Below are 12,956 nucleotides of genomic sequence, written 5' to 3' on the forward strand. Positions count from 1 at the left end.
TCTCTAGAACTTTTTTCATCTTGCAAAACTGAAATGCTTTACCTAGTAAATAATGACTCCCCTTTCTTGCCTCTTCCAGCCCCTGGCAACCACCATTCTACTTTCTATCGCTATGATTTTGCCTTGGTATTCTTTTTCACAATGCCAGACAATATCACAAAATACCCATGGACTCAGTATTTAAATAAATATTGGCTGAGAATTTATCATGTGCTAGGCACTGTGGTAGATCCTGAAATTATAATCAGCTAAATAATTACTTTATGCTTTTAGCCGTATTTTCTGACCAGGTGACTGTCCAAACTAGGTAGCCATTAGAATTTCCTATAAAGCCTCTTTTTTTTTTGTACTAAACTTTTTATTTCATAATAATGTTGGGTTTATAGACTAGTTGCAAATACAGAGCATTCCTGTACCCCTGTACTCCCCTCACCTACTTTTCTTTCTTCTAATGTCATCATTCGAGGTAGCATATTTATCAAAATGAAGAACCAACATTGGTATATTACTGTTAACTAAACTGAAGACTTCGTTCTAATGCCACCAACTTTCCATTAACGTGCTTTCTCTCTGTCAAGCTTCCTAGTCTCCTGTGGTCTGTGACCGGTTCTCATTCTTTCTGTGCTTTGTTTTGCTAGTTTTATGATTTCATTGACAAAGTTGATGTGTACTGGTCAGGTATTTTGTAGAATTCCCTTCAATGTTGGGTTTGACTGGTATTTTTGTAATGATTGGACTGGGATTATGGATTTTAGGAACAACACTAAAGAGAAGTGTTCCCTCATCACATTATATGAAAGATACATGATATTTATATGACATCATTAACCCTGTTATGTTAATCCTGGCCACTTAGTTAAAGTAGCATTTGCCAGATTTTTACACTGTAAAGATACCATTTTCTTTCTCCTGTTCATACTCTATTCTTTGGGAACAAGTCACTAAAACTAGCCTACACTCAAACAGAGCAAGGAATTAATTTCTACTCCCTACCTGGGGGAGAATCTACACACATTATTTGCAATTATTCCATAAGAAATACTTGGGTTTTTTTTCTCCTGTAAAGTCTTTAAAAATTTAGTTTCATAGGAACATCTCTACCAGACTTTAGCAGGTCTAGGAAGAGGACTGATAATTTGTACCTTTTACATTTCTTGGGAGAACAATCAGATTTGGGACCCACTGCTCTAACTTGAAGTCAATTTCCACATTTCCAAATGCTCATAAGTAAGACATTTGAATATCTCAAAAGCATTTCACATCCCCACCAAAAAAACAAAAAACAAACAAACAAAACCCCAAAAAAACAAAAAGCAGCTTTATTTCACATATGGCATCATAAATTCTTTTTCTCTCTCAGGTTAGCAGTCTTGGAGACAACTTTAATTCATTCCTCTTTCCCCTTTCTTACCTACACATGACTTGTCATTATGTCTCATAAATTCTTACTTAAAAGTATTTATTGAATTTATTCTTTTCTCTCCGATGTCTGGTCCAGACTTTCTAGGCTACTTCCTAGCCTAAAACAGTAGCTTCTGCTTTATTTGCCTCTTATTAACCTCTCCTCATCTGATCCATTCTGCAAATGAAAAGCAATCTTAAAACCACTGCATTCCCTGTATTAATCCCCTATTGAAAATACTACAATAGCTACCCATTATCCATTATTATTACACTCCCAAGAAGGAGGCCTTCTGACATGAGTTAGGCACTAAATGACATCTTTAATGTTAGAGAATGAAGCTGTCATAGAAAAGGGGGGTGGGGGAGCCAGTGAGAAGAATAAATAAACTCAAGACTTCGTTCTAACTCCACCAATTTTCCATTAATGTGCTTTCTCTCTGTCAAGAGTTAGGCACATTAAACTCATTCACTTCTGTTTTTCTCTAAATGTTCTATGGTCAGGAGTTAACGCTCTTGAATCGGTCCTCTTGGATTAGCCTCTTTCACCAAATGCATCTGCTACTCTAAGATAGGCCTGGGGCCACCTCATGATTATAAGCCACCCTCAACCATGGAAAGCCTAGCAGTACATGGTTAGGAATGAGAAACAAACCACTCAGGTCAGCCTCTAATCTGGACTTAAACAGGGACGAGGTCAGCTCTTCACCAAGCTACAGGGCATGCAGTAAAATGGAATCTGGATGTTTCCATAGTATTCAAACAAGTTCCCCAGGTAGGAGACCATGTAACATTTTAAAGTTAAAGTCTTAACGTATAACTAAATGCATGTATTTATCTAAATTACAAAATCTTCTGGCTTTAATTCCTAGAAAATCCTGCAAAAATGGCACTGCATCAAGAATTCAGGATCCTAACTAATATTCTCATCCTGGAAACCAGGTCCTTATCCAGTCAACATTTCCCTCAATACCAAACAAAATTACCTCTTTGTTCTAGACATTTGGGTCTGCTCACTCTCTGCTGCACCCACAAAGAAAAGGTAATTATTAATTTGTCCACTTTCTAATTTTTCTCCCATTGTTTCCTCCACCATCATCATGGAAAAACTAACGCAGGTCCCTATTTCCTTCATGATTTTTTTTCCCCAATCCCTCCAGCCCATAACAGATTCTCCTTCTCTGAGGTCATATTTAGGTTTTACTATGTAATTTGAACATTATTAGGTATTCATTTCTGATGAACATTTTTCCCATTATAATGCAAACTCTTTGTGGAAAGACAATGACATACTTAGACCATTCTCCTTAATGCTAAACACAGTATTAGACACATTTTATAATGCTATTAGACACACGTTAGCAAAAAATTTTAGATTATGTCTTCTTTATTATTACATGGTTTAGAAATAAAGAGTACTTTCCAACAGCCCCCCCCCCCCCCAACACTATGCCATTGGCAAGAGACCCTTGCTTTTGGGTAAGTTCATGTTTTGCTGGTGGTGACAGTCAATACCAAAATTTCATGAGCAAATCTCATTCTATCAGGTCAGCTTACTCAGTAAAACCAGGCAGAGCTTCCATCCAGGTGAAGAATTACCTAAAATAAGTCATTGTTCTCAAATTCAGAGACAGTGAAGATGAAATATAAACAGTTATTGGAAGACATAAAGGGTTCTTTGTTTTTGAATATAGGAGCTAGTGTGTGTGTGTGTGTGTGTGTGTGTACACAAAGTTTACATCACGATCTTTGTGATTCACTATGAGAAGCTACTGGTCTAGGAGGACTCCTTGATGGGCACTCAGATTCATTTACTGAACAAATGTTTATTGAGCACTTACTATGTACAGGCACTGTTCTAGGCTCTGGGAATACAGATGTGAACAAATCACACAAAAATCTCTGCCATGATGGAACTTACATTCCAATGGAACTGTTTAAAGCACTATTGAAAGCATGGTTATGATGGAGCCGATTCCTGTTTTTTTCCCCTTTGCTTCCAGTGGTGAATATTACAGCAATTTCCTCTTATCAAAGCACAAACACTAATACTTCAATTGGCTTAAAAAACACAATGATTCTATTTCTCCTCTTCAGTCAATACCTATGAAATAACTTATCTACATAAATATTTATCTACATGGGAGAATATTAGTAACATACTGAACATTTAGTAGCCAATTGTTCTGCTAAAATCTTTTCTTGAATTATCTCATTTTATCCTCAAAACAATCCTGTATCCCTAGATGACAGACATCATTGTCACTATCATTCTATAGATGAGATGATGCAGCACAAGGAGATTAAATAACTTCCTCAATGTTACAAGACAATATTGTAGAACAACAATATTTATGCATAGCTGTTTACACTTTATAACCTGAAAAAAATTATTTTGTCACGAGAGCACTCCCTAAAATAATTTCTAGTTATTTTTCCATTTTTATGATTTTTTAGAAACAAATTTTGACACTGTGCTATCATCCATTCTGCCAAGATGAGTTTTATTTCTTTTTAATTAAGGCAATTAGTTGTATAATTCAAATAAGTGGCATAGCCCCATTTTGATGAGAGTACCTAAAATATTAAAAAGATCTCCTAAATATTTCATGTTTCTTTGCTGGTGCAGGATGCCTTTTGGGTCTAGTTCAACCTTAAGATGTTGGGATTCAGTGTCAATGCCAGGCGAGCGCTGTGAAGCTTTTCATGGCATAAAACTAGGATCAAATTTGGCAGATGAAGAAGAATCTATAGAGACATTTTTAGAAAGCAGACATGCATTTTGCTTTTGCAGGATTATTTTTTTACATTTGTTCCTTTCTAACAAAGCAGTCAAATAGAACTCTTGAGAATTTTTGTCTAGTTCCTATTTCATAACTAGTGGGAGAAGGAATTTTCTCAGTAAAGATAAGAGACAGTTACCCTATCAACTGGTTGACCTGGATTACATGAAAGAAGTACCCCAAATCAAAATACCCACAATTTTAAAAATACACGGATTATAATTAATCATTTCTTCTGTAATCTCCTATTATCTATTATAGTAGCCCATGTTCATCCAGAATTTACTATGTTCTGGGCACATTTTAAGTGCTTTATGCACTAGCTAATTGAACCATACAATAGCCTTGGTTCTGTCACTATTGGCCTTTATTGATGAAGAAACTGAGGCCCGGGGGTTTAAAAGGTTTTCCCAAGGTTAAGGAGTTGGTAAGTCACCGCATCTGGGGGTCATGTCCAGACATCGCCCATCCCAGAGTCTACACTCTTGACCTCAACACTATACTGCCTCAGGATATGTTCTTTTTAGCCATTCTTAGCTATAGGCCTGCGATTCAATTAGGAACATTTTTCCCACCAACTGTTCACCATGAGCTAGGATGGCCTGGGCCTAAAATATAAGCAGGCAGGTTTCCTGGCTGGGATCAAGAGCCAGGAATCCACGAAGCTGAGGTGTATCCAGAGCTGGGGATACCACAAATACATGGGCAGGCGGCAAGGGAAAGCAAAGATGGTAGAAAACGTCTAGGATGAAGTTCAATGCTCCCTCTGCAATGCAATGACATATCATTGTCCCATCTCCCCTCTGTTTACCTCCTTCAGCAACAAGTATTTACCGACTACTATCCAGGCACCGTTACTTGATCTTCCACAGGTCACGCTCATAGAGCCAGAATCTTAGACCAGTTACTTAATGCCTTTGTGCTTCATATCCTCCTGTATAAATGGGAACGGGAAGGATGTGTAGCTTGTGTGTTAGATGGATAGCGTAATACGGATACAACGGGTCATTAGGTTCTAGACTAGTGCCTGGCGTGCATACCACATAACTGCCCTCTGGTTGTTTTTGGTGTAAAGATCAAATGAGACGAGGACACGAAAATGCTTCTTCAATTGTAAACATCCCCAAAATGTAAAGGGTTACGTGGAGATTCCATCACCAAAGGTCAAGCAGGTATCTGCTTGTGTCATCAGAAACATCTTGGGTCGGGCACTCTAGGAGACGGGACCAGTCAAGTGTCAGAAACACAGAATGGCATTTCAGTGGGAAGGTGGTCCTGAAAAAGTCAAAGGTGAATCCTCCTAAAGGGGCCTCATTCAGCTCTGATGACAGTTCTTGGCCTTCCCACTAGGCTTCCAGGAGTAGGAGGCAGAGGCAGGCTGTCCTCTCCTGCTCTGGAAAGGCCTGGACTATGTGACTCACCTCAAGACAGGGGAATGTGGGCCTGTCATTCCCGACAAATGATGGCTGTGAGATATTTACAGACAATGTTAGATCACGTAAGGATTCCTCCACACTAACAACTCAGACTGCAGTCGGCCTGCACAGCAAATCTATCTCAACTTCCATAGGCTCCACCAAATGTTTTTATTCCATTTAATACCAAGCAGAAGCCATGAATATAGCAACTCGGTTACGCCCAGTCGATGCAACGTATGTGTGTTAGGAAAAGTCATCATCAGACGAGAGTGCAAATTACCTCACACCTCACAGAATTCAAAGGGCATTTTTAAGTGACCCATTGGACAACACCCTAAATCCAATGCCCTTCCTGCTTCCCCCTTTAAATGCTTTATCTATCTATCTATCTATCTATCTATTTGAGAGCAAGAGAGAGAAGGGGATAGCAACAAAGGCAGAAAGAGGGAGAGAATCTTAAGCAACCTCCATGCTCAGCACGGAGCCGGACACAGAGCTCAGTCCCGCAACCCTAGGGTCATGACTCGAGCAGAAATAGTCTGATGCTTAACCAACTGAGCCCCCGAGGCACCCCTAAACATTATTTTAATGTTTTTTTTTTTAATTTTTTTAACATTTATTTATTTTTGAGAGACACAGACAGAGAGAGCAGGAGCAGGAGCAGACAGAGAAAGAGAGAGAGGGAGACATAGAATCTGAAGCGGGCTCCAGGCTCTGAGCCATCAGCACAGAGCCCAATGTGGGGCTTGAACTCACAAACCATGAGATCATGACCTGAGCCGAAGTCGGACGCTTAACCAACTGAGTCACCCAGACTCCCCTAATGTTCATTTATTTTTGAGACAGAGAGAGAGGCAGACAGAGGAGCCGAAGCAGGCTCCGTGCAGGCTCCATACTGTCAGCACAGAGCCTGACGTGGGGCTCGAACTCACAAACCATGAGATCATGACCTGAGCCAAAGTCAGACTATCGAGCTACTGAGCCCCCCCCCCAGGTGCCCCTAAACACTTGTTTTAAAAACTCCTATTTTGACTGATGAGATCTGCCCTAGAAGCAAACATGTGAGAGACCTATAGCATTTCTGAGCCGCCCGTACAGCACATAAGAAACAGAAGTAAACTTCCTACTGGCAGAACACAAGTCCTTTTGTGAAAGCATCTCTAGCGCTGCTGGAAGCAAGTCCCAAGTAAAAAAAGACGAAGAGACAAGTCTTTCTGCATCTCTGGATTGTGCACGTGTTTTGCCAACAAGAAATGGAACAGCTTTCTTTACCGAATCTGCCGTTTTTTCAGTGACTGGGCATTGTCACCAACAGACACTTGCATTCACCCACTCAAGTAACTAATATGTTTTGAGCTCCTACTATGTGCCGGGCGCTCTTTATGCACCCTCCCCCCCAAAGTAAATAAGGCTACGTGAATGAATAAATCCATGACTTTGGAAAGGGGGAAATGTTGTATTAATAACTCATCCTGTTATACTACCAACTCAGGCACATTTCAATAAAAAGCCTGAACACAAACATTTGTTATACTTTTCATCACCATTTTGGACTCAGTGCCTCTACTCTACAGGTCAGCCAAATAACATGCTACATATTCTCAAAAAATGTAAAGAATGAGCAAAAGTACTTCGTGGCTATTTGAGTGGACTTTGCTGACGATCAAAGTAGGTTATTGCCTAACTGATCTGAATTAAGAGGAAATCCCCCCTCTCTCTCCAACCATCTAAAAAACCCTCTGACTGCTTCAAATTTTAGCAATTAGAGAGTCATTTGAGCTACCGAGATTCCTTCTTCAAGATACTAATACGCCTGGGATACTAAAGATACTAAATAGCCTGTAATGCTAGCTGTTAGTAGCATTACAAACCATACCCATTTTAATAAGATTGCTTTCCTCTTACATATTACTTCGGAGCCCTCCTGACCCTGATACACTGGTTTATGGATACTTTGTAGATCCAGGAGTCTGTCATAACAATTTTGGAAGCGTATCAGGACCATGGCTTAGACCCAACTGCATGCAGCCTGGATTCTGGCTTGTCTGGACCCTCCTGGGAAGACGCTAAGTCCTAATGGAGACGTTTACAAGCCAAGCTGGTGGTGCCGAGAGCTGATTCAAGGTACAAGCTTGGTGCCCGTGCCTCTGACTATCCACCTGACTGTCCTCTTCGTGACACTCATGCCTATGTCTTGGCATGAGCAGACTACAGTAAAAGAGCGAGAAAAAACAAGATGAGGTTCTCATGCTGCGTTCTCTGAGGACTTGAGGAACACGGGGGTGCTGGGACGAGTGGTGTCAGCAGAGACTCTGGGACAGACGTAGGTACTCTCTGTCCTCAGGGCCTTTGACTTAAGCACAGACACTGGCAGGCCAAAGCAGCAGCAGGGGCACCTCCTGTGGGCATGACAAAGCAGGCCTGCCGTGGTGGGATCTTCCAGAATTATTTGGGAATTTCCACACAACAACTGAGAATGGGGCAATAGCAAAAATCAATTAGCAACAGCTGCTTATGTGCAAAACCTGGGGTTCTGAAGAGGAAAACAAAAAACACTCCTCCCGTTCTTCTAAACCGGAAGTACGACTTAAGAGGAAAAGCCCAAAATCTTACAGCACTCGGGGCTTCAGTTACTGCATCTGTTTAATGGGAATTTTGCTTCCTGTCACCTACCTGCTCTATAACTTGGAAGGTAGGTAAATGGCATGAATGCCCGTATTCTCAAGCAGAACTGAAACCAACTTACAAACACTAATGTGTTTGATTCTAATGAGGAGGGGAACGTATTTTTAATTTTAAAACTCAATTTTTAAAAGGTAACATTTTTTTTTTTACCTTTTTCACTGGTTATGATTTCAGTTTTTTGTTATTTTTTTAAGTTTATTTATTTATTTATTTATTTATTTAGAGGGGAGGGGATGAGAGAGAGAGGGGTAGGGAGAGTCCCAAGCAGGCTCCATGCTGAGAGTGAGGAGCCAGAGCCACACTCGGGGCTCGATCCCACAGAACCAGGAGATCACGACCTGAGCCGAAATCAAGAGCGGGACTGATTAACCAACTGAGTCACCCAGGTGCCCCTCAGTTTTAGTTTTACACGGAAATTGGATGAGAGGAAGGAATTCAAAAACAGAATTTAAAAAGGAATAGTTTGATTGTTTTGAGATTAAAAAAAAAAGAATACTTTAAGCACAGTTTTTGCCTCTTTCCCAAAGAAATTTCTTTCTCAAAGAAATATGCATCCATGATTCTCTCTGTTATTACAAAGTTTGCATGAAACAAAGATCCCTTTACAAAGTGACTGGAAGTTAAATAGTGTTGTACAAAGAATTCTCTTAAACTTCCCAGTGGAAATGTTAGTTAAAGATGAGTACAATGTCATGTTGCTAAGGACCGTAGGCTCATCTAAAGCAACCCCTTCATTTTACAAATGAAAAAAACAATGTCCAGAAAGCTGTCATTTATAGACATCTCAGAGTCACAGGATGGCCCAGCTGGAACCAGATCTCATGTCTGCTCCAGGCCAGTTCTCAAGGCACTTTCCACGGTCACACACACACACACAGAGTTCTCAAGGCACTTTCCACAGTCACACACACACACACACACACACACACGTTAGTGCATCACACAGTGCATTGCTCACATTTTGTTCAAAAAGTAAATAACATGAACATGTGATTTAAATTAGGGACGAGACTGAAAAGTTAAGCTAAGTGTGTGCGAGAGAACTAGAATCACTTTACGGGAACGCTGACGCCAACCACTTATATCCTTCGGAATTTTGCAAGCAGTGGAGCTTAGGGGATCTGGAGCCTAGATTCAGTTCCCTAAGCCGAACATTCAACAGGGCAGATGTACAACCAGGTTATCCTGAGACACAACAGCACCGGAGTAGAGTTTTGTTGTTGTTGTTGTTTCCATTTCTGCCTTGCGACACGTTTTGAGGAAAAAATAAAGCACGATGTGATAGTACAGGGGGAAGAATGTCTATCAACCCCTCCTACCATAACCTTTCTGCTGGCACAGTGCGCTCACCCAGGCCTTACTTCGCTCACCCCTGGATTTTACCTGTCAGACAATCAGGTCCTCCGGCCCACAGCTCCCCCATCTCGACCCACACCGCACCTTCTATCATTGGCCTCTCTTCCCTATTTTCAAATGTTACCCAAGCATCGAAGCACCCACTCATGTCCTTTACCACAGCTTTTTCCCCTACTCTGTCCGTCACTGGTGAGCCAGCCCTTCCTTGGTTTTATGAATTTTTCTCTTACTGTTTCCTACCGGTGGGTCTGGCATTCCCAAATTCTGCATAACATCTTGAAGGCAAGACTCATGTCTTAGGAATCTCTTGAGCCCTCTTCCCACCCCTATCTCCATATACTCTAACATCTGGCTGATGGTAACAGATTCTCAGTCAATACTCTGTTGGACAGTCCAGACAAGGTGGAGGAAGAAAACACCTGCTTCATCTGAGTGATGCCGTCCAAAGCATCAGCACCGTTTTCTGAGCCTAACTCTCTACCCCCATTGCTCTTCTTCAGACTCCACATGATGCCCCGATCACATGGTTACCGACTTCTTCCTCTGCTGGGTTTCTTAAATCAGTCAGTCTCTTCTCTCTAATCACAGCCCTAAGTCAGATGCACTTCCAACCAAGGTCGTGACACCTAGCCACCTCTCTTACTCCAAGGACTACAGCCAAATCAAAGTGTCCATATAGATTCCACCTCTTTCCCCTCCACGTGAGAAATGGACCCCTCCAGTCCTTCCCAGGCTTGAAGGCAGGAGTGATAATCATGTAGACACTTCAGTTATAGAGACGTCCCCCATCCCCACCACCCTTCCTCACCAGCAAAGCACCCAGTGCTCCTGAACCTAACAGCCCAAGTGTAATTTTTCTCAACAAAGAAAAGTTTTCCCTCCCCACTTTCTTCTGAAAATAGGAAATAATATATTCCAAGCAAAACACCTCTGCCTTTCTTAGATAGTGTCCTGGGCAGAATATGCCATTTCCCTATCAGCAGCAGGAGACTGAGGTCTCAGAAGTGTCTCCTTTTCTCCTCCAGCCCCTCCCAACTGCCCTGACAAGATCTGGGTGTCAGAATCTATGCCCGGCTCTCCAGGAGCCATCCCCCTAAGTCTCTAACTCTCGCACACGCCCAGGGCGCGCACACACCTGCCAAACTGCTCACCACCTTGCTCGGTCCTCTGCTTCCCTCCAAAGGTCCTTCTCCGGCCGGTCTTTCCTGCTCCTTCTTTGCTGGACTGGCCTCCCACGCGCCTCACTCGAGGGAGGTCAAGGCGCCCCCACTGCCCCGACGGCACTTGAGCTCACGTCTGCATCCCCAGCAGCCGGGCCCACGGGATCCTTCCACCCTCCGGAAATCCCAACAGGTGCAGCCTTAGGTGCCAAGTGCCCAAGCCTTAACCCAGCGCTAGCCGGATGGTCACGGTGCTACGACAGGCCCCTGAGCTGCAACCCCCAGTGCGCCCTGGGGTCCAGATGCCCGCGCGGATCAGGGTTCGCCCTCCCGGCCACTCCACCCCAGACTTTCCTCCTGGGGCTCCAGTGCCCGGCGCGCCACTTACCCAGGGCGAGGGCCAGGAGCAGTGGCAGGGAGCTGGCGCCGCCGGCCGGGGCGGCCCGGTCCATCAACCCCACGCTGCGGGGCCGGGCAGCCCCTGGCCGAGTCCCCCGCCTCCTCCTGCGCCCCTTCCCGGGCCGCGGGCGCCCGAGGGCGGGCCTGCAAACTACTCTCGGGCCAGCAGGAAACGAAACTACTCCCCAGGCTGGCACCCCGGCCACAGGGCGGGCAAACACCCGGGGCTGGCGGCCGGCCGGCTCCGGGAGTGGGGCTGGGAGGAGGGAGCCTCCTATTTATCCTCGCTCTTTCTGCACACACCCCGCCAGCGAGGCGCGGGACTCGGTCGCGGTAGCCTCCACTTTGTTCCCACCCAAATTACCCCACACCCACGCTCGAGGACACATGCGGGCTGCCCTGGGACCAGCTCACCCACTCCCCCTGCTGGGTCGCACCTGGCTCTCGGTTTCCCTCCCCCCTGGGGCGTAAGCCAGGTAGGTGGGGAGCAGAGAAGAATGCTCCCGGAGGGGTGGCCCACTTGCTGGGCCGGCAGGCAGCACTGAGGGACGCGGGCTCTAGACTTCTGGAACGCCCTGGAGCCCCACGCGCGCCCTGAATGCTAGCCTCCCTTATTTCAACCAATTGCTGGGGTCTCCGGAGGGACCAGAGCCAACATTTGCTGTGGTTAACCGCAGGCCTTTGACAATCTACAAGCCTTTCTCTCACATGGGTCGTGTATTGCGTGTCTGGAAGTTTGGCTCACCGAGAGCTACTCTGGAAATTTCGTTCTGTTTTCTTCTGTGCCCAGTGACTCCTTTATTCATTGTATTTTCATTCACTGTATTGGATCTATTTAAAAAACGCTTTTTGCCTGGGCTCCTCCCGCACTCGCTCCCTCATCACACCCTCCCTTTATGGAGACATGGAATCCGATGGTTCCGCACCAATCATTTTCTGGAACAGAAAAGCATCCTTACCGCCACATCCAGTGTTACCTTATGTGATTAAGTATATTTGCCTGCAAAATAACTAAAGGGCACAGCTGTTTTCATGCTGATCTGTATTCGTCTTGCAAGATCGCTATGTAATCACGCCCCCTCAGTACAGAAGTCCTAGTTCTATAGTATCCAAAGTCCAATAAACATTCATTAGCCTATGAAATGCAGTTCCGATGGCCGTCCCCCCGCATTGTTTAAATTAAACAAATTATAATGCACGTGTCTTCCACAAGTGACATTTCATTTCAAAACCAATTCCCATGATTTCAGTGCTCCAGGCAACTGATATATCCAGAGGAATAAAAATCAGCTGTTCATTTTCAGAATCCCATTCTAGCCCCCACATGACAGCTCATAAAGCATTGATAGGACAGGCATGGGGGTTAAAGAAATCCAAGGTTGTGAGAAAGAAAGTTACCCCATCTCGAATAAAAAGGGTAGGTGCACAGGAGGCTAGAGATTTGGCCTCATCTCCCTCCCTCTCTTTTCTTTTCTGATAGTCTCTCCTTCCTCCAGGGCCCTATGTTGAAGCATCTTTCACTATTGAGGAGCTGTCCTGCTATCTCCAACAGAACATAACTATTTTATTTTCCTTTTCCATAGATACTAATAAAAAATAAAGCACACCAAAACAATAAAAAAGGCTAAATGTCTGTCGAGTATTGTAAAGTGCCTGGCCTTGGTGTATTCATCATTCGTACCATTCAAATGGTAAATTAACTTTTTCAGGCTCTAGAGTATGAAAGAGTGTAATTTAATACACAGATCAATTAA

General features: G+C 43.7%; 1 protein-coding gene across 1 annotated transcript in view; it reads right to left on the reverse strand.

Annotated features, from left to right (window-relative positions):
- The window catches only part of BTC (betacellulin), a 46,597-nt gene extending 34,937 nt beyond the window's left edge, over positions 1–11,660 (reverse strand). Inside the window, exon 1 of the mRNA XM_049630650.1 lies at positions 11,192–11,660. Coding sequence (XP_049486607.1) covers positions 11,192–11,255 — 64 coding nt within the window. The 5' untranslated portion in view covers positions 11,256–11,660. The remainder of the gene's footprint in view (positions 1–11,191) is intronic.
- Positions 11,661–12,956: the final 1,296 nt, after the last annotated feature.

This window comes from Panthera uncia, chromosome B1, assembly GCF_023721935.1.
Source record: "Panthera uncia isolate 11264 chromosome B1, Puncia_PCG_1.0, whole genome shotgun sequence".
In the NCBI taxonomy this organism is placed as follows: domain Eukaryota; kingdom Metazoa; phylum Chordata; class Mammalia; order Carnivora; family Felidae; genus Panthera; species Panthera uncia.